The sequence below is a fragment of the Panthera tigris genome, chromosome B2 (genome assembly GCF_018350195.1).
Source record: "Panthera tigris isolate Pti1 chromosome B2, P.tigris_Pti1_mat1.1, whole genome shotgun sequence".
Lineage (NCBI taxonomy): Eukaryota > Metazoa > Chordata > Mammalia > Carnivora > Felidae > Panthera > Panthera tigris.
Window position 1 is genome coordinate 141,372,155 of NC_056664.1, and position 22,571 is coordinate 141,394,725.

The 22,571-nt window shown below is 39.1% G+C and overlaps 1 protein-coding gene across 6 annotated transcripts in view; it reads right to left on the reverse strand.

The window, feature by feature from the left end:
- SERAC1 (serine active site containing 1) overlaps nucleotides 1-22,571 on the reverse strand; it is a 74,293-nt gene that overhangs the window by 33,512 nt on the left and 18,210 nt on the right. For all 6 annotated transcript variants that reach the window (XM_042987412.1, XM_042987414.1, XM_042987413.1 and 3 more), the window contains 7 exons: nucleotides 21,866-21,902; nucleotides 19,115-19,251; nucleotides 17,849-17,938; nucleotides 16,414-16,545; nucleotides 14,370-14,491; nucleotides 13,190-13,318; nucleotides 1,875-1,988 (listed from right to left, as the gene is read on the reverse strand). In XM_042987412.1, coding sequence (XP_042843346.1) covers nucleotides 1,875-1,988; nucleotides 13,190-13,318; nucleotides 14,370-14,491; nucleotides 16,414-16,545; nucleotides 17,849-17,938; nucleotides 19,115-19,251; nucleotides 21,866-21,902 — 761 coding nt within the window. The remainder of the gene's footprint in view (nucleotides 1-1,874; nucleotides 1,989-13,189; nucleotides 13,319-14,369; nucleotides 14,492-16,413; nucleotides 16,546-17,848; nucleotides 17,939-19,114; nucleotides 19,252-21,865; nucleotides 21,903-22,571) is intronic.

A 22,571-nucleotide genomic window follows, 5' to 3' on the forward strand; every position in this document is an offset into this window, starting at 1 on the left:
CCTCGCAGCTCACTTAAATAAATAAGCAAATTCCTATCTATGCGGGAGGTGCTTCAAAATCACTGAAAAAAATTAAGGCACATCTCACCAGGGCTTCTGAAATGTTTACTCTTACTCTGCGTAGCTCTTGGTGGGATGTAACTTGACAATGTCATTATTATAGAACTGTTTCAATTTTTTTATCTTAATTTTTTTAATGTATATTTTTGAGAGAGAGAGAGAGAGAGCGAGAGCAGGAGAGGGGCAGAGAGAGAGAGAGGGAGAAACAGAATCCAAAGCAGGCTCCAGGCTCCAGGTTCCAAGAACCACGAGATCATGACCTGAGCCGGTCAGACACTTAACTAACTGAGGCACCCCAGCACCCCTAGAATGGTTTCAATTTACAGTGATACTTTGACTGGCTTGAAATTACCTTAAAAAAATTCTCTAACCGAGAAACCTGCCACCTGATAATGGGAAGAAAAACCCCATTCAAGTGGCAGCTTTTGCTTCTGCAAACAAGAACTCCCAGAGAATGGCACCATGTGCCGCCCTGCATACCAGCCCACACAAGTCCACAGGTCTGGGGCTCTCCCAAAACTCAGGAGTCAGAAACATTTTTTAAAGAGAAAGATCAAATGATAAAAATAAAAAGGAAAGAAAGGGGATATGAATTTTTAATAGAGAAAAGGGATAAAATACAGCCAAAGGAAATACGTAATATTATGGAAAGGCAACAGTATTGACCAACAAGCCCTCACAGTGTGCCGAGGTCACCGGCATGGCCTTGGCCTCTTCCCATCACTAGCTGTACTCACTGACATAATGCTGTGTCCTGTATATGCAACAATTTTCATTCTCTAAATTTTTACTGAATTTGATCACATTTTAAGTGCATTTAAAAGTATGCCCTTTAGACCTATGTCAGTGAGATAATGTAATAAAGGTATTCCACACACTGTACTTTCTACTGAAGACAGATCTAATGCTTCAGAAACTGATCATAAGCTACCAAACCTCTAGCATTATTTTTCCATGTGCCCTTCTGAGCTACAACACTAATACCTCTGCTTTGTACGCAATTCCTAACTCCACTGGTGGGAACTAAAGATGACCAGAGACCACTATGCTCCTGAGCTGTGTCTAATGGTCCTCAAAATTAAACTGGAAAGTTTAAAAATCTCTAGAATGGAGTTTCTCACTTTGCGGGATGAACTACTTCCAGCAGCCTCACCAGCGATGCCCGTTACAAACACAAACTCCCGGACACCAGCCCACAACTACTAAGTTGAAGCCGCTAGAGGTGACCAGGAAATGTGCGCTTTCAAACATGCTTCCTGAGTGGTTTTTATGCATTCATGTTTGAGCATCACGAAGTCTGTTGCTCTTTTCTTTTAAAATCAAACTATGATCATGACAGAAAAGTTGTCATACATGCCAAAAAACTTAAAAACCACTAATATAAGCTCTGTTTAAAATTCAAGAGTATGGCCATCCAAATATTTACCTTTTTTCTATATTGGCTTCTTTGGCAGATGTTTTACTGGAAATTAACTACCTGGTAATATTATTTATAAAAAAGATCTGAGAAAGGTAGCATAAGATAGCGTAATTCAAAGTTCAACGCCATATTTAAACAATGGGTTGCTTTCTTTATGTGCAATTAAGATTAAATCCATTTTCAGAAATACTTGGCAAAAGGAAATACATGTATCGGTGCTAAGTCATGATCATCAATTCTACAACTAAATGGGGAAAAAAGAAAATTTTTAAATAAGCAAAAAGCTTCTTTTCTTTTATAAAAAATGAGGATTATTTCGCTTGAATGAACCATGATGTACAATTTTTTCATTGCGATCATAAAAAGTAAACCACATTTTGAAAATGCAAGTTACCTCAGAATGTTTTACCAAAGCTTCTAAACAGAACATTTCCACCGTAGCTGAAGGAACTTCTCCAAAACTTTCAGCATAAGGAAGTCCATTTCCTCCAAAACACCATAAGCCACCCTGAAAGATAATTAAAATGTTTACTGAGAAGAGTGACTCATATTTTTTGTTTGACACACACACACACACACACGAAAAAATCCCTGTATTATACACAACCTATTTTGGAAGCTGAAAGGGAGCTAGTTATGCAAGTTGTTGCTTACTAGAACAGAAAACATAAGGGATCATTTCTAGAGGAGGAGATCTTTGCATCTTCCTTACTTCTTCCTTCTGTGTCCTCTTCTCTCAAAGTATGAAGACTGACACACAATTCTTTACCAAGTAAGAAAAGCCTAGGGTTGACCATAATGTTCTACTGTCAGATGATGGTAGTGGAGTCTACCTGAAGTCTATTAATCAAAATAATAAAAAAGAGAAAAGGCATTGCTGGAAAAATATAAAATGAAGACAAACAATGACAATGATCAGAGAACTTTTAACTCTTCCTAAACTGAAATTCAAGATCATATGGAAGAATAAACAGAAGGGTTAGGAAAACCAGAAGACAGAAGAGGAGTGTGCATTAGCCCTAATAGCAAAATATAAGAATAAACTGGGAAAAGAAAATTTCAACTATCATCACAGGTCAAACGCTAATGTCACTAGTATGCAATAATCCCCTACAAATCAGTGGCAAAAACATCAACAATGCTATGGAGGAATGAGCAACAGTCATAAGCAGAAAGTTCCTAGGAAAGGAAATCTACGAAACAACGCCCAACACAACTTATAATGAGAGGCATGTGTGGCAACACTCATGAGAAAGGATAGTTTTCATCTATCAGAGGGGTGGGGGAGCGGGCATTCCCATCACCCTGCAACTTTTATGGAGGACAACTGAAGGACAGCTGTCTAAATTACAAGCGCCCGTGCCCTTCAACAATCCAACCTAGAGAGACACACATAGGCAGAGTAATACAGGTACAGGTTTGTTCACGGTGACAGTCTTTGTAAGCACTACCTACTCCCATCAACAGAGGGCTGGTTAAGTAATGATGGTACCATTGTACAATGGAATGCTGTGATAATATAAAAATTTGGGGGGCACCTGAGTGGCTAAGCTGGTTAACCGTCTGACTTCAGCTCAGGTCATGATCTCATGGCTCATGAGTTCGAGCCGCACGTCAGGCTCTCTCGGCTGTCAGCTCAGAGCCTGCTTCAGATCCTTTGCCCCCCATCCCTTCTGCCCCTCCCTCTCTTTCTCTTTCAAAAATAAAATAAACGTTAAAAAAAAGAATATAAAAATTCTTGAGTCTCCTCGTATACTGGCATATACCAATCTCCAAGATGAACCCATAAGTGAGAAAAAGAAAGGGCAGAAGAATGTGTACTGTATGCTATAATATGTGTAAAGAGTATGTGTAACTGTGAACGGGTGTGCGTGTGTGTGCATGTGCGTGCATGTGCACTGGGTGAGGGAGACAGAAGGGATGAAAAGAAGACATTACTGCATCTCCTTTGAAGTGCTTTGTATCTGCACGAGGGGCCATAACTGTGTGCATACAGGCCACCTGCTGGCAAAAGAACTCAACTACAAGGTAATGTTTTTCAAAAATGTATATAGAAAGCCCAGTGTTTCCTACAGGAAATATAATCCGTAAGTTTCTCCATTTTGAGTTAATTTATAGGGCTCATGGCTCAGTAAACCCAGTAAATATTCAAAATGTTTGATCATTCTATAATTCTTACTCATGCCCTCCTCTCTTGATGTCACATTCTGTTTTTCCAAGTTTAAACATGCTTAGATCTCAAACGTTTATGCTACTTAAGTAGAGGCCTGGCAAGGGACTAACTCATTGAGAGTCATTCTCTCCTCTAGCAGGGATAAGGGTAAACAGTGAACTGGTGGGCTTTGGGGGATGGGGAACTTTTCTTAAAAGATTTACCACCACAACCTGCCTCCCCCAAATCCTTCTCCCTACCACACACCCCCAAATCACCTGACCTCTTTCTAAGCTAAATGCTCCAAGTAAATAAAAAAGGAAAAAAATTACCTAGGATTTTACGTTTCTCTTGATCATTTTCTAAGTGGGAAATAAAAATACAGTTCCAATTCCAACCTCATTAGCAAAGCTTCTAAGTTATTTATGAACTGGCAGATTGTGTGGCAGTTAAAAACACAAGAAAAAGGAATAAGTAAAAGGTATAAACTCGTGGTGTGAGCATATGGAATATATTCTAATTCTTAACATGAAAATAAACATACGTAGGTTACTGCTGCTTTATCACTAGATTAAGACAGAGCAAGTTTACATAAATTCGTAAAAATTTAAGAAATGCCACACATCAAATTCTGTAAGTGCAACCAAAAAACAATTTCTTAAGAATGAAAGAAATGCAGAGGAAAAGAAAGAGAGTGACAATGTTAAAAATAAAGGGTAAGGTATAAAAATCAAAAGGCAAGTAACAAAGCAGAAGAGGGATGTCAACTAATAAAGTTACTAAAGAATTTACATCCATATTCTATATTAGTCATAAGTGTAACAAAGAATTTTATGTATCATTTTGTAAATATCATACTCAATTTGAGACACAACATTACTCTGGATTAACGTGGTATTTTTCAAATGTATCTCAACAAATTTATAATGGCCAAATGATTTCATACATAATAGATACCTTGTTACCATATAACCTATGCTCCTTTTAAACAATATCCTTATAGTTATCTACACTTTTGTCTGCCATGCAAAAATACTTTGACTCATAACAGAAATATACCAGCTGTTATTTAAGCATATATAAATTCGTGCACAGCTGGCTCCCTTAGCAAGGTCATAATTCATTCATCCATTATTCCATAAATATTTTGTGAGAACATATTGTGTGGGAAGCACTGTATTTGGTACTAGGGACATTATTATCGACCACTGGAAGGGAGTAAGACAATTAAATAAGCAAACAGATAAATATACAGCATAATTACACAATGGGATAAATGCTACGAAGGGCGATAAATGCACTAAACATTTGAGATGGAGAGGAAGGTCTCTCTGAGGAGCTGACAAGCTGAAGGATGAAAAAGCGGCCATATGACACGCTGGTGGCAGAGAATCCCAGGCAGAGAGAACTCGAGCAGGTAGCGAGTTTAAGGAACGGAGAGTGAGGGCCAGCGTGGCTGGAATACAGTGAGCGTGAGGGAGAACGAGCAGGAGGGCAGGGACGGTCAGAAAGGTAGTAGTGAAGAGACAGATGTAGGCAAGCTGCCAAGAGATGTGACATCTGAAAACAAAAGGAGAGTAGGCAGATCACTGCCAGGATGGGTGGAGAGCAGGGGGACAGAGAGTCTTGCTACTGCTTCTTATTGTGGGACCCTCTGTTTTAAAGTGTGTAAAAGCTAATCCCTGGCATTTCTGCATAAAAACTGACAACCTCAGAACTCTGCAATTTATGCGAACTAACTGGGCTTAGAAATGGTGTGTTTAGGGGCACCGGGGTGGCTCCGTCGGTTAAGTGTCCAACTCTTGATCTCGGCTCAGGTAGTGAGTAATCTCATGGTTTGTGAGATGGAACCCCGTGTTGGGCTCTGAGCCAACTGCACAGAGCCTGCTTGGGATTCTCTCTCTCCCTCATTCTCTGCCCCTCCTCAGCTGGCACTGTCTGTCTGTCTCTCTAAATCAAAAAATAAACAAACAAACTTTAAAAAAAAAGAGAAACGGTGCATTCATTCTAAAGCATAAGTTGCAGACCCAGGGTCATTCTTAAGGGCCTGGAGTAGACAGAATTCAGGGTCGGTAGGGTGTATGCTTGGATGAGAAAAAGTTACATCTTTATCTTCCCGACATCTAACAGAAATTTGTAAACACAGACAATAAACCATAGTAATGGTAACAATCTGTGTGACTGTCGGCAATAGAGAGTACAGATATTTTCGTATTACATCTCATTTGTGGTAGTGCTCTGAGGGAAAGAGAGAGAATCCCAAGCTGTCTCTACACTGTCGGTGCAGAGCTCGACGCAGGGCTTGATCTCATGCTCGTGAGATCATGACCTAAGCCAACACCAAGAGCTGGATGTTTAACCAACTGAGCCACCCAGGCACCCCAAAAGTTAAAGTGTTTTAAAAATAAACTTCAACTTTCCCATTTTACAGGTCTCTTCCTGTTGTTTAATGCATGAACAAGAAATACATGATACCAAAATTATTTTTGGTAACAGTATCCCATATAATTGGTTTCTTTTATAATCCTGTGTATTGAGTTTTATGCATCTACAAACAAGTTCACAGACTTTACTAAATCACCAAAGGGGTCCATGGCGATTAACAAAGGTGAAGAAGCCATGCCCTGGAACCCAACAGCTGTGTGGGACACCTGCCGAGGCTGCGTTACCTCAGTGAGGAGGCAGTTTCGTATAGAAGCAGCGTACTGTCCCTTGAAGGGTGCTTAGAGACTGCCACAAGGCAGGTCTGACAGATCTCTAAAAACCAGATGGACACCTCTCCTATCTCTTCACTCCCAACTTCTTGGCAAGTAAAAAATCAGAGAAGCCTGACTAGACAGGGGTAGTGGGAGGAGAATAACTGAGATGGAGTTGCTTACTGGTCTGATGAGATAGAGCTTCAGAAATGAAATTAAATATTTTTTCAACGTTAAATTAATTAAAGAAGTACAACTTTTTGGTTAGGTTTATTCCTAGGGATCTCACTGTTTTTGTTGTAAATGTAAATGGGATTGATTCCTTAATTTCTCTTTCTGCTACTTCATTATTGGTGTATAGAAATGCAGCAGATTTGGGGCACCTGGGTGGCTTAGTTGGTTAAGCGTCTGACTTCAGCTCAGGTCATTATCTCACGGTTTGTGAGTTTGATCCCCATGTCGGGCTCTGTGCCGACAGCTCAGAGCCTGGAGCCTGTTTTGGATTCTATGTCTCCCTCTCTCTCTGCTCCTTCCCCACTCATGCATGCGCTCTCTCTCCCACTCTCAAAAATAAACATTAAAAAAAAAAAAGGACTGCAACAGATTTCTGTACGTTGATTTTGTATCCTGTGACTTTACTGAATCCGTGTATCAGTCCTAGCCACTTTTTGGTGGAGTCTTTTGGGTTTTCTACATAGAGTATGTCTTCTGCAAGTAGTAATTTTACTTCTTCCTTGCCAAACAAACTTAACCAAAGAGGTGAAAGACCTGTACTCTGAAAACTATAAAACACTGATGAAAAAAACTGAAGAGCTCACAAAGAAAGTGAAAGACATTCCATGCTCGTGGATCAGAAGAACGTTGTTAATATGTCTATACTACCCAAAGCAATCTACACACCTAATGCAATCACTATCAAAATGCCAACAGTATTTTTCACATAGTTAGAACAAGCAACCCTTAAATTTGTATGGAACCACAAAAGACCTCAAATAACCAAAGCAACCTTGAAAAGGCAAAGCAAAGCAACACAAAACCAGAGGCATCAAAATTCCGGACTTCAAGTTACATTACAAAGCTGAAGTAATCAAAACAGCATGGTATTGGAACAAAAACAGACACGTAAACCAATGGAACAGAATAGGGAACCCAGAAATGAACCCACAACTATATGGACAGCAAATCATCGACAAAGTAGGAAAGAATATCCAATGGGAAAAGGGCAGTCTCTTCAACAACTGGTGCTGGGAACACTGGACAGCAACATGCAGAAGAATGAAAGCGAACCACTTTTTTACACCATACACACAAAAAAATTCAAAATGGATGAAAGACCTAAGTGTGAGATATAAAACCATTAAGATCCCAGAGGAGAACACAGGCAGTAACCTCTTTGACATCAGCTGTAGCAACTTCTTACTAGATATGTCTGCTGAAGCAAGGGAAATAAAAACAAAAATAAGCCATCAGGACTTCATTAAAATAAAAAGCTTCTATATAGCAAAGGAATCAATAAAACTAAAAGGCAACCTATGGAATGGGAGAAGATATTTGCAAATGACATATCTGATAAAAGGTTAGTGTCCAAAACATATAAAGAACTTATCAAACTCAACACCCAAAAACCAAATAATCCAATTTAAAAATGGGCAAAAGACACAAATAGACATTTTTCCAAAAACATCCAGATGGCCACTGAAAAGATGATACATGAAAAGATGCTCAACATCAAAACTACAATGAGATATCGCTTCACACCTGTCAGAATGACTAAACTCAACAACACAAGAAACAACAGGTGTTGGTGAGGATGTAGAGAAGGAGAAACCCTCCTGCATTGTTGGTGGGAATGCAAATTGGTGCAGCCAATGTGGAAGCTAGTATGGAGGCTCCTCAAAAAATTAAAAATAAAACTATCCTACAATCTAGCAATTGCACTAGTAGGTATTCACCCAAGGAATCCAAAAATACTAATGCAAAGGAATACATGCACCCCCATGTGTACAGCAGCATTATCTACAATAGCCAAATTATGGAAACAGACCAAGTGCCCATCAACTAATCAATGGATAAAGACAATGTGGTGTGTGTATATATACACATATATACACACATACATAAATACGCATATACATGTGTGTATGTACAACGGAATATTACTCATCCATCAAAAAGAACGAAATCTTCCCATTTACAACAACAGGGATGGAGCTAGAGAGTATAATGCTCAGCAAAATAAAGAAGTCAGAGAAAGACAAATACCACCCATGTGTGGTATTTAAAAACCAACACAAACACGCAGAGGAGGGTAAAAAAGAAAGAAAGGCAAACCAAGAAACAGACGCTTCACTAGAGGACACACTGGTGGTTACGGAGGGGAGGTGGGTGGGGGGCTGGGGGAGTAGGTGAGGGGGATTAAGGAGGGCGCTTGCTGTGATGAGCACCTGTGAGGTATGCAGGTGCTGAATCACTACACTGTACACCTGAAACTAGTATTCTGCAGTATGTTAACTAATGTTGCTCTGTATGGTAACTAACTGGAATTTAAATAAAAACTCTTTAAAAAAAGTGTTCAGAGGACAGGGAGGCAAATCGAGGTGAAAGCAGCACCTCCCAAATGAAAAATCAAAAGTACTTCATTAATCACAAAGCATTCATTTTTTTTTTAAGTACCAAAACAATTTCTTTTTGAAATTTCTACTGAAAGGATAGATCTATGTGTGCATGTAGTCTGCCCAGCAGAACGAAATGTTTTGAGTAAATATCAGTTTCATCATTTCCACTGTGATCTATGATACCTAAATATACTGATTGGAATAGAGTCAAGTCAATGCAGTTAAAAGGTCACAGGAATTACTTTTTCAGACATCACTTTGTTTAGGGGAAGATTTTGTTTAAAATAAGCCAACTGAGGGGCACCAGGCTGGCTCAGTTGGTGCAGCATGTGATTCTTGATCTCGGGGTTGTGAGTTCGAGCCCCAAGTTGGGTGTGGATATTACTCAAAAATAAAATCTTTAAAAAAAGAAAATAAAATAAGCTGAGATGGAGGGGGGGCATCTCAGATGGCAGGAAACCTACATCATCTCCAGGGTTGTAAATATCAAAGAACACATACACACAGTATATGTTAATTATGAACGCGCATAGGTATACACACACAAAGTCCTAGGGTCTTTGAACTGCTGGCCAAGGCCATGGCTTCTGGGCAGAAAGGAGGTGGCATAGTACATCAAACTACTTTCTCTCTCTTGACTTAGCAAAATGTTAAAAAATGCTATAGAAGGTGAAAGAACACTATAGAAGTTAGGATGATGTTAACTCAATAGTAATAAGCAAAAGAAAATCTATTGTGCTGAAAAAGAACATCAGGCCAGGTACCAGGAGCTCTGGCATGGGGACGAGGAGAGGAGTGACGATAGTGGGGACAGAGGTCAGTGGGACACCTGTGGCAGAGAGCAGGGAGGCACATCCACCCCATTGTGCTTACTACCTTACTGATAACAGTCTGGTCCTGGCAAAGCTCAAGCTATCAGAAGCTGGACAAGACCTGCTGAAAGTGAGGCTGTGCTCCCTGCCTTCCAGATGAAAAGGGAAGCCTGAGAACGGAGAAGGGTCCAGATAAGGAATTACTCAGAGTGAGAGGTGCATGGTCTTCAGGACACCAGCAGCACAAGCAACAAAAGACAAAAAACACACAAATTGGACGTCATCACCATTAAAAATGTTTGTGCTGCAAAAGACACTATCAGGAAAGTGAAAATACCCAGTTTGGGAGAAATATTTGAAAATAATTTTTATCCAAAATATACAAAGAATTTTTAGAATAAAAAGACAAGTAACCCAATTAAAATATTAGGCAAAGGATTTAAACAGATATTTCTCCAAAAAAAAGTATATAAATAACTAATAAGCACATAGAAAGGTGCTCAACATCATTAATCATTAGGGAAATGCAAATCAAAACCAGAATAAAGATGTCACTTCACACATAATGAGATGGCTGTAATAAAAAACATAAGTGGGGCACCTGAGTGGCTCAGTAGCTTAAGTGACCGTCCAACTTCAGTTCAGGTCATGATCTCGCAGTTTGTGAGTTTGAACCCCACGTCAGACCACTGTGCTGACTGCTCAGAACCTGGAGCCTGCTTCAGATTCTGTGTGTGTCTCTCTCTCTGCCCCTCCCCGACTCACACTCACGCACGCGCTCTCTCACTCTAATAAATAAACATTAAACAAATTAAAAAAAAAAAAAGATGGGTTACAAGTGTCGGCAAGTATGTGGAGAAATTAAAACCCTCATAACACTGCTGGTGGGAATGAGAAATTATGCAGCCACTGTGGAAAATGGTTTGAAAGTTCCTCAGAGTTAAACAAAGAGTTACCATATGGACCCAGGAACTCCACTCCTAGGTAGACACCCAAAAGAATTAAAACCGTATGCCCACACAAAAACTTGCACACAGATACTCATAGCAGCATTATTCATGATAGCCAAAAAGCGGAAACAACCTAAATATCTATCAGCTGAGGAATGGATAAACGAAATGGGAGTCTATCCATACAATGGAACGTTATTGGCCACAAAAAGGAAAGAAGTACTGATACATGCTACAACGTGGATGAACTTTCAAAAGTCAGACACAAAAGGTGACACATTGGTAACATACTAGATGGTACCCCTTATGTGAAATGTCCAGAACAGGCAAATTCAGAGAGAATGGGAGTACATTAGTAGCTGGGGCAAGGGGCAATAGAGAGCGACTGCCAGTGGGCTCAGACTGCCCTCAGGTGGATCAGAGTTGGGAGTCTGTTTAGGCTACTACCCTCAGGACACCACGCTCTGATTCACTTGGATGAAGCCTCTATTGCGCATGCCAGTTATTTACATCCAGTGAACGGGCCCACAGCTAAAGCAGTGGGAGGAGGGGATGCAGGGGGAGAGAACATAAACCCTTCAACGAAAATGGCTTTTCATGTGCGAGGCAGTCTTACTCCAAAGGTGTGGGGCGCCCTGCGGAGCACGTGGAGAGCTCCGAGGAGATGGCACGCACAGCTGAGCCCACCGATCGCCACTACGCAAACTTTACACCCTACTGTCCCTTTCCTGTCAACTTCCTTACCATTCCAAGGGGCAGCCACTCTGATAAACAATGGCCAGTCCATGCCCTGATCATAAGAAGGGCTCAGACTCGACACGTATGGGAAGCCACTCGGAAGGCTTAATGCAGGAACATGAGTGGATCGAATTCATGTTTTTGTAAAAATCACTCTGGCTGATGTGAAAGCGCAGAACTGGGGAGACAGGTAAGGAGCCTGCTGTGGAGTCTGAGATGATGGAGATGTGATAAGGAAGCTTTCTGGATCCAGCAAGATGGCGAACTTGGCTTCTAAGTGAATCCCTCCCACTACAAACATGTAGAAATGTCTGATGAAATGCAATACAAAACTATTTTAAAACATAGCCAAGTTCTAAAGAAAATGGGAAGAAGAAAGAAAGCAGAACCTCTGCGAGAACTGAAGATGGAACTTGCAGCAGAAGTGGGAAGCACAGGACTGCCGAGGTAAGATGCCTGCAGGCTCCTCAGATGGGATTTTCCTCGTTCAGTGCAAGTGATGTGGTTTTGGATGTCACATTCAGTGGGAACTAGATCTGGGATCCCTTTAGAAAGGCAGAGCCCTGAAAAGTTTGCCTCCTCCAAGAGAGCCTAAAAACTCTACTCACCAGCCTATGGAAGCCTGTTTCTGTTTGGGGCTTTGGATGAGAAATTAACCCCAACACTAAGCCCTCTACAGATGTATCTGAATTTATACTTCCTATGTGCCACAGGAATCCCAAACCGGGGCATTCATATCAAACTAGTCCAGTGACAGTGAACCTCCTGGCGTATCCAACAGGGGCAAACACAAAAACTGCTCTGCGGGGACAGATTTACAATCCAGGGTGCTTGGGACTCACACAGAAAATGATCCATTCGGCTAAAGACAAGCTCACGGTAAAAACACATGACCCATATTAATCCACAATCCAACATAAGAGTTGATGCCACCACAGACAGGAATTAACACCTCAATGAACTTAAAATAATAGGAGAAAGAGATTCTAAAATTATTTAAAAAATGAAAGCAAGAACAGAAGTCAAGATGAAAGAACAGGACAGTCTGAGAAAGAGATGACGGTGGCCAGGAGAAGGTGGCTACACTGCAGACAGTGAGACAAATGGACTCAAGCTACATGTGAAGGGACAGCTTTCAGGAACCACGGACTGGCTGAACACGGAAGGAAGGAATCAACAAGAATTCCTAGCCGTTAGCTTAAGCAACGACCTGTATGCTGCCCCATTTACTGAAATGGAAGTAGAGGAGGAAGAGTTTAGTGGAGATGGTGGGCTGAACGTGCTGAGTTTGGGACTTGGATTAGACATCCAAGCAAAGACATCAAGCAGGAAGTTGAATATTCAAATCCAGAGCCTGAGTTAGAACATAAGAGTAGAGAAATCACTTTAGGCATTAGGAGCATATAGGTGATATTTAAAACCTTGTAAATTACTATCTATTTATTCTTTAAGATTTAACTTCAGAGGCACCTCCATGAAGGCTTAAACGACCTCTTAAGCACAGTGAAAGGCTCTGGAAGTAACCTGTATCTCTCTTACACACTCTGGGACTTTGTTTATTTACATGTCTCCCCACCATCTCTAACACCTGGCCCAGTGCCTGGAATACAACCAGGAGTCACCATGTTTATTCTGTTCCTGGATGGATGACTCTTCTAGGGTTCTGAATGCTGGCCCCTGGCACAGGATCCTAGAAAGGGTGGGTGGGCACTCCAAAATATTTACTCAATGAATAAATGAGCTAACCTTCTGAGCAGCTAGACTTTGACTGCTTTCACTCAGAGCCAAAGATGTGAAATACTGGATACACTCATCTAGCTCCGTTTGAGGTAAAGAAGCCAGCAACTGTCTGAGCTCTTCTTCAATGCAAGTATCCTGGAATAAAAGGAGAAACAATGCCCCATAGTTAAGCTCAACAACAGAGTACAACAAAAGTACCCAAAGAATCAAAACAAAACAAAAGAGCAGAGATAAATTGGTGCTTTTAGTCTTGAAACGCCATCACCCACCCAGGTAAATGAGCATCACTTAACTTTGAGTTCTGGACTTCCGTGTCTGCTACCTCAGTCCAAAAACTGCACAGTTTAGCTCTCGATTTAAAATGGACTGTTATACTCTTTCTTCTTCTATTACGTTCTTGCTTCTAAAATCCAGAACTCATTAGTCATTTTCTCTAATAACTTACATCTAGCATATTCATTTTTCTAATTTTCAACAACTGATTGCAAGTTTTCTGATTTTCATTTTCTAGGAAGGCCTAGAAAAGCTGCTCAAGAAGCACACTCTAATACCTATTAGTGGTTAGTATTTAACAACTATGAGGAGTACCACATTGATATCTACATGTAGCGGTTAGTAAATATCTATGCAAAGTGATACATTAGTATCTACATGTGGTGGTTTTCCAGGGGCTGTTTTGAGCCCCAGGAAACATTTAGCAATATCTTCAGTTTTGGTTGTTACAGCTTTGGGGATGCGACTGGCATCCAATGAGTAGATGCCAGGGATGCAGCTAGACACCCTATAATGTACAGAACAATCTTCAACAACAAAGAATTATTCATCTCAAAATGTTAGGAGTGTTGAGGCTGAGAAAAACTGATCTATAGCAATATTAGAACAAGTGACCAACTCATCGATGTTAATAGGCTATGAAGTTACCGTCTGGTGTATAGAGGCTTCCAATACCCAAAAGGGAAAATAACACAAGAGAAACAACATCTCCTGATAAACCAGGAAATCTTGGTATAGAAACTACAATTTCAGGTTTATATCTAGTTCACCTGCTTGTGAAAAGTAGACAACAAACTGGTGGGTTTTTGGTTTTTTTTCAAACTACTTTTTGAAAGGTTACTCTGCACCCTTCAGAGTGAAGATGTGATATGTTAATTTCTTTTTCACTCACTGGATTATTTTATTTACTTACTTCATTTAAAGATGGCAAAGGAGGTGGTGGCAGGAAAAAACGAAGATCACTCTCTTTGCTTCGTGCCAAACCGATAAGAGTTCTCAGATCACAGGCTTGAGCAATTATCCTATACTGGTAATCTATTGTAAACGTATGTTGTTAGCACCCAAGTTGGCTTATAGCTGTTTCAAGAATTAAATAAACAATTTAATTTTTACACTACAAGTTTATGATTCAAAATTTCCCAAGTCTCTGTTCACAATGTCAACTGCCTTTACAATACCAGTAAGCCAGATGTCCAACATTTCCAGGACTGATCTCACAATTCTCCTCAACATATATGTAGGCATATCACAATCTAACTAACCTTTTGAAGAACTGAACCTCAAATGTGAAAATCGATAGGTCAGAACCAATTTAACTTCTCCTTTTTTTGGTAATAATTCTAGTGTTTAAAAACTGTTTTGCTCACTACTCAAAAAACCTGAGGTTGCATTGAGATCTACTGTCCCTGATACAGGATGGTGCTTTGGCATTACGTGATGTCCATGAATAATGTGAGGTTCCAGATGGTGGTACTTTGTTTTAGTCTTCATGATTTCACCACTCCATCCTTTATGTATTGCCCTGAATGTTTGTGTCCCCCCTCCCCTGATACATACATGGAAACCTAAGCCCCCATGTCATGGTATTTGGAGGTGTGAAGTCTTTGGGAGCCCTCATGACTGGGATTACTGCCCTTATAAAAGAGACCCAGAGAGATCCTTTGTCTCCTCCGCCCCGTGAGGACACAGTGAAAAGCTGGTCATCTATGAACCAGGAAGCACACCCTCACCAGACACCAATCTGCTGGCCCTCTGATCTTATATTTTCCAGCCTACAGAACTTTAAGAAATAAATTTCTATTGTTTATAAGCCACCCAGTCTATGGTATTGTGTTATAGCAGCCCAAATGGACTGAGCTATGTATTGTAAACAAAACTGCGACCACTGAAGCAGACATTATTTTTAATAATGGGTGAGTTCTTCAAGATCAAGTGGGGAACTTTTCCAAAACCTACATGCTAGGGCTCCAACTCTGATTTTTCTGATATAGTAAATCTGAAATGGAATCCTGGAAGGTAGATTTTTTTTCTTAAAGATTTCTATTCTAAGTCTTCAAAGTAAGCTTACATTGTACGTTATTAAAATTATACCCACCAATCAATTAATTAGGATGTATAGAGGCAGAGATCTCATTCTGACACTTTTCTTTGAAAACATTATTTTTTATTTAATTGTTTTAATTAACTTATCTTTGACAGAGAGAAAGAGTGTGCGGGAGGGGCAGAGAGAGACGGAGACAGGATATGTCTGATAGCACTGGGCCCGAAGTGGGGCTCAAATTCATGAACTGAACTGAACTTGGACATTTAACCTACTGAGCCACCCAGGCACCCATAACATTATTCTTTTTTATTTACCCTTTTTATAAGATAACTCTACTAAAAAAGTACACTTTAGTCACTAATCAGAGCAGATCTAAACTCTTGCTTATGTACTTATACTGCAGAAGATGCAGTTGTTAAATACAAGTAAATATTTTAAATCTTCCTTTAAAAATACACACACACAAATCAGGTACATTTAACCAATTATTAGGATTGGAGCCAAGCAGATTGTCAAAGTGAAAGCAAATATAACTGTATGGTGCAGCGAGTGATTAAAATATGTCATTAAATAGGAACTAAAAGAAGATCCAAATACAACATTAGGCTATAGCTAATCGGTACCAAGAGTTTCTCTAATCAAGCAAAACTTCATTCTGGTAGAAAGTTACACAAATAGAAAGATCTTCCCCAGTTTTGAGGCTGTTCTTAACCAACCTTATCCGGCTACCAGGCCAGCAGGCTTCCTACTTTCTCTATCACCGGACTTTCTTTCAAAAACTTTTGAAAATAATTTTTATATATATTAATGTATGCTGAATTATTTTCCTTTCCTAGCATCTCCTTTCTTTCCCTTTATATCAGAGGTCAGGCACAAGCTGGTGGCGGGGCAGGTGCACAGAGGGGCTCATTACCATGCCAGTGGTGGGTCTCCGACATCTCCTGTACGGCCTGTAATCGCGCTGTCCTGTCCCCCGACTGGCTCTTCCTCAGGAGCAGCCACACAGCACATTCATGATCCTCCACATCGATGGTACTAAAAGTGTCTTTGCGGAAAGAAAAAAGAACAAGACCACGTAAACAGTGTGAACAGTTAAAACAACATTGTGTCCTCTCGCTTATTTAAGATGGTAGTTTGCAAGGATTTAAAATCCACAATAACGGAGTAAAATCCATTTCCAGGTATTGATAATGACTGACAGGGTTGTTCTCAGTTCTGCCATAGTATTTTGTTATATTTATTATGTATGTTATTAGGTCCTTTTGTTTTATATACTATGTTGCTTTCACAAAGTGGTCTCTTGTTCTTTTTCCTTAAAAACTTTTCTATTATGAAACATATCAAACATATAGAATCAAATACACTCACATCCATATGTTTACCACAACTATATTTAATCAATTTTATTATTTTGCCATATTTACTTTATATGCACGTGTATTTTTTTCTAAACCATGTGAAAGGAAGCTGCAGACGTAACATTTCACCCTTTCTCAGTCAACCCTATCTCCTAATAAGCCTGCATTCTCCTATATACTCACGATGCCATTATAACACCCAAGAACACTAAAACAAAAATCTTCCAAAACCATCTAAAATCCAGCCTAACTCCATATTCGAATTTCTCCAAGTGTCCCCAAAATATCTTCAGAGCTGTTTTTTAAAAACCGGGATTTGATTAAGTCTCTTTAGTATCTTTTAATTATTTTTTAAAAAATATTTATTTATTTTGCGAGTGAGCGAGCAAGGGAGGGGCAGAGAAAGAGGGAGGCAGAATCTCAAGCAGGCTCCATGCTGCCAGCGCAGAGCCCAACACGGGGCTCGAACCTACAAACCGTCAGCTCCTAACCTGAGCCGAAACCAAGAGTCAGATGCTTGACTCACTGAGGTACCCAGGCACCTCTAGTATCTTTTAATTCTTAAAAATGTTCTCACCTTTTTCATGATGCCAACTTTGTAAAGAGATTGAGTAAGGTCTTTCATAGCTAACTCTACAGTGTAGATTTGCTTGATTATAAAATCTACATTATTGATGCAATTTCTCATGATCAGAAAGCATGGGAGTGATTTTCTAACAAATTTAAAATTTTGAAACACTCATCAAGATAAAAGGATATATTTAGTCTCAATATTCCCCTACAGCTATCTAACAACAAAACATCCACAAAGTGGAAGAAAACTGTCCATCAAGCCCTTAAAATTAAATAGAGCCCAAGAGAATAACGTCACTCAACCTTCCGTGTCTATAATAAATGTCAGTATAAGAGATGGGAAAAAAGATCTCAAGTTGATCACCAAATGACTTTCAGATACTGATAAAGATTCCAAGTTAAATATTTGGTACCTACCGGCAAATGGGCCCCGCAGTATCTTGGCTGATGTTGCCAAAACTTTTCTTACTGCTTTGTGAAGCTCTTTTCTTGCCTGGTAAGTGATTCCTAAAATGATTACAAATTTAGATAAAACCAAGTATATATGCTTAATCCTATGCTCTAATACTTCAAAGAGAAATATATAAGCTACAAATTTTTTGAAAAACATAAAATAGCATTTTTCTCTTTCATTATAACTATCAAAACAACTAAAACCATTATGCAAACACAGAACACTAGATCCCAAAATAAGACTTCTCTCCAAGTCAGGAAAAAAGTAAAAAACTAAACAAAAACAAAAACACTCACTAAAGCTAACAAAAATCCTCACATCCAACATAGGTTTAACTACATTCAGGAAAATGTCCCTTAACAACAGCCCTTCTCAAACTGAAATCTGGGGATACCTTAATGAGATTTATCTTTGTGATACAGATAAATTGTAAACTATAAAAATTATCTGTGTAATTAAAATTGTAATACACCAGGTGAGATAATAATAAATACAAACAGGACAGAGTGGTGACACAGACAACTACAGACAGGGAAAACCAGAACCTGTCCCACTCAGGGAACATAATGTACTACCAGGCATGATTATTCTGGCCAACAATGTAGGAACAGGCAGCTGTAAGTCAAGTGTAGTGACTCATCAGGCTACCCATATCTTGATGAAAAGATATGTATGCCTCTGCTCTAAAATTTCATGTTCACCAAACAACTGTCTGGTTACTAATTAGGTTTCCATGTGACCTAAATATGGAGAACAGGAATGTTCTAATAAAGACAGGTTTTCCAGCCTCTGTGACAGGTTTTTTGCCCTCTGTTAATAAGTTGGTATTCATATTTATGAATCCATGAGATGATTTTAGTTTGCATGAATAAATTCCTTAAAGCAGAAACATATCTAAGTAACAAAAATCATATTTTTATACTTGCCAAACTGAGGGCCAACCTCTGAAATGATGACCTTCACTACTGTGTGGAATTCCAAAGTTAGACTAAAATAGCCAGCTCATCTTCGTGTCATTTAGTTACAGAAGAATTGCAAACCAAATTAAACATGGAAGTCAAAAATCTGGCCTTCCATTAATCTTTAGGAATGTGGTTCTTACAGGATTTGGTGATTCTTAGAATCAGCTGAACCTATGTTGTTAATATTGTGTTTTAAACACTCATCTTAAAATTTAATAACTAGCTTCCATTTTTCACAAAAATGGGATTACTTTACCATAAACTTACCATAATTTTCTCTTTTATCTAAAGAAACTGTGTGCAAATATATGTATGACTTCATTTTTTCTCTTTCTACTACTTGAGTATCTAATGTCAAAGACTTCTTCAGAGCCAGAACTTCATATGTAAGAAATAAAGAACCGCTTAAAAAGAAACAAGAAATTCATCATAAATACATGATGTAAATGTAACATGAGTCACTTTTTTTTTTACATGACAGAATAACAGAATTATATTGGTTATGGAGCTCATCAGATTATTGAGTATCACATAAATTGAATGGCCCAACCTGTACAACAGCCTAGCTCCTGAACCAGTAGATTGAGAAGACTATTTCCTGTAAGTGGTGAAAAAAGGTAAAAGGGCAGAATTTCCCAAAATAGGATGGGAAAATAGTACTTAGTAAACACTGAGTGAGATAAAACGTGTTTTGAACAAAAAGTTTTATACACACCATCAATTTGCACCCCATAATAAACAGAAGTTCCCTCAATATATACACTGTTGTGTGAGCCAGTATATTATTAAGCTTTTTGCAGCGGACTTTTTCATTTTTTATTGGGAAATAGAATATATATACAGTAATGTGCATATAATATACACTATATTTATGTACACATATATAAATGTATGTATTTGTCATTCATGAATAATTATTATAATGCATTATAATAAATGAATTATTATTCATTTTAATGAATAATAATAATTACAATATCCAGGCAAAAAGCAGAACATTAACAGTACCTCAGAAGCCCACAGTGCGTCCCTTCCTGATTCTGACCCACTCTCTCATCTCTATAGCTAATTATCATTTTGACTTTTATTATAATAATGTCCTTGTTTCTCTTTATAGCTTGCCATCTATACACGCATCCTTAAACAACAGAGCTTAGTTTTGTCTGTCTGCAGACTTCATAGGAATGGAATCACACTGTTACGTATTCTTTTGCTCAGCTTCTTGTTTGTGAGATTCATTCCTGGTGTTGCATGTATCAGTAGTTTGTGCGTTCGTATTTTCCTATGGTCTGTGATGCAGACATTGTATGGGTATACAACTTACCCATTCTATCACAGATGGGCATTCAGGGAATTTCTAGCTTGAGTCTATTACAAACAATCCTGTTACACATCTTACACATCTACACTGTAACACATGTGGATTTGTTCCTTTAAGATACTCATCTAGAAGTAGAATTACAGACTTTCTGACTATATACTATTCACCTTTATTAGATACTGTCAAACTGTTTTTCCAAAAAGATAAACCGATCTGTACTCCCACCACCAGCATATGAAAGTTTCTCCTTTCCTAAGAGCCTCAAGTCAACTTAAAGTCTCCTAAAGTCAATTTTTAAATGTGAAATACAACGTTCTTTGTTATGTACCCAAAATGAAGGAAATAAAGGGGTTTTTCCCTGATCAGACTGACCTACACGCTCCCGAAATCCAGACACAAAGGCTGCACTGTCTGGACTCAGGGCTTCATGACATCAGTTATAGTAAGCATTCTTCTGATCTTTGGTTTCCACCCTAAAGTTAAAGCAGGCAAGACAGAAAGGCCAGACACTGGCCAGCACCAGAGAAATAGACGGTCCTGAAGAATCCTCTCCTCTCTTGGGGAACTATCTGAGCACCCAAAAAGAGCAAATGCATTCACTATGTTTATCATGCTTTCCATGAAAGACAAAATTCTTTACTAGAAACTATGCGATTAATTTTCACTATATTCCTGCGAAATAATTGCAAAATAGACAAAGTGTATTACATTTATCTTTTGCCTGGAGTGATTCAAAGAGAAAAATCATCTGTCTTTTGCCTTACATTGGTGTCATGGAGAAATGTATGTGTTTGAATAAAAGGCCAAATATGCCTCCTTTATAGTTTTAGCACCTAAGAGTTGTATATGTGTGTGTATATATATCTATATGATCTCATATATAACAGTGAAAAAGGAGTAGTATAGCGGGGCGCCTGGGTGGCTCCGTCGGTTAAGCATCCGACTCCGGCTCGGGTCATGATCTCACAGTTCGTGAGGTCGAGCCCTGCGTCGGGCTCTGTGCTGACAGCGTAGAGCTTGGAGCCTGCTTCAAGTTCTGTGTCTCCCTCTCTCTCTCTGCTCCTCCCCCACTCATGTTCTGCCTGTCTCTCCTTCAAAAATAAATAAAAACATTTAAAAAAAAGTAGTATTAACAAATAGAGAATTGTATTAGACATATATTAACATATACACCCCCCTTTCCCCCCAAAAAAGGAAGGAAAGTCGCTCCATTCATTAAGCATGTGCCTCAGAAGAGCATGAGATGGAAGATGTCAATCTGTTGGTTTTCTCAGTTCAGCCTCAATTTCCTTTCACGAGAGCTCTATGGTGACTTAAAGGGTTTTCAAAAATTATTCTGGCTACAGTCAATTTTCACCTTTTTTACCCACTTTAGAACTCAACACGAGATGTGATTTTAGGTGCACGAGAGCTAATTAACCAGCACCTGCTCTGTATGCGTGTCAAGTGCTCTCCCCAGAGCAACAATGCCTGGTGGGTAGAATGCCTCCCATACCCTTGGATCCAAGATAAGGCACTCCTCAGAAAGTAAAGTAACTGAATCGAGACAACACTGAAGGGGTCGAACCAGTGATTAATCCGCCTAATTCCAAAATCTGCACCCTATTTGCCACCCTATGCTACCTGGAAATCACTTCCACTGAGATTTCAAATAGTAGTATAAAGAAGCCAATTAACATTTCACAGTTGATACTTACCCTAAAATAAGTGATCCAGTAAACTTTATTATATTTCCTTCAAAAAGAAAGGAAAAAAGTCAATGGGATGAGTTTCATTTTTAAAATGTGACAGGAAATAGGCAAGTGTCTCTCCTTATATTATACAATTGGATAAGAAGTCATTGCTATTCTTCCATGAACATGATCAGTTACTACCAACACAAGGCTTCCTAACCCCAGATGCAGACGAACCAAAAAACACTGGGTAAAAAAATATAATCTGCATTTCATACTCCTTCTCATTTCACACTATTCTCCCCTTCTTGTATCTCTTATTCTGTCATTCCCAGCAAATCAGAGACCCTAGACCTGCTGCACTACTGATAATGCCAGGCCTACAGTGCTTCCACTGAATGCGACAGCCATGAAGCTAACTTGCCTTCTGACTCCTTTTAGTTCACAACCAGTAAAATAGAAGGATGGGGAGAGTTCTATCACTACTAGGGCTATATTGAAGGGATTATGCTTGTGACATAAGGACACAAAGTGACTTTTCCCAAAGTAATTATGGTATAGTTGCTGGGTAAGTGCCATATGTACATAACCCAATTAAAAATAATGGTTACATTCTTCAAGTTTACTTATAAAAATATTTTTTTAATGTAAAAAAGAACTCCTCGTGGAAAACACAGATAGTTGTCTATCTGATGCACACAAGCCCCTTAATCTGTACTGCACAACCTGA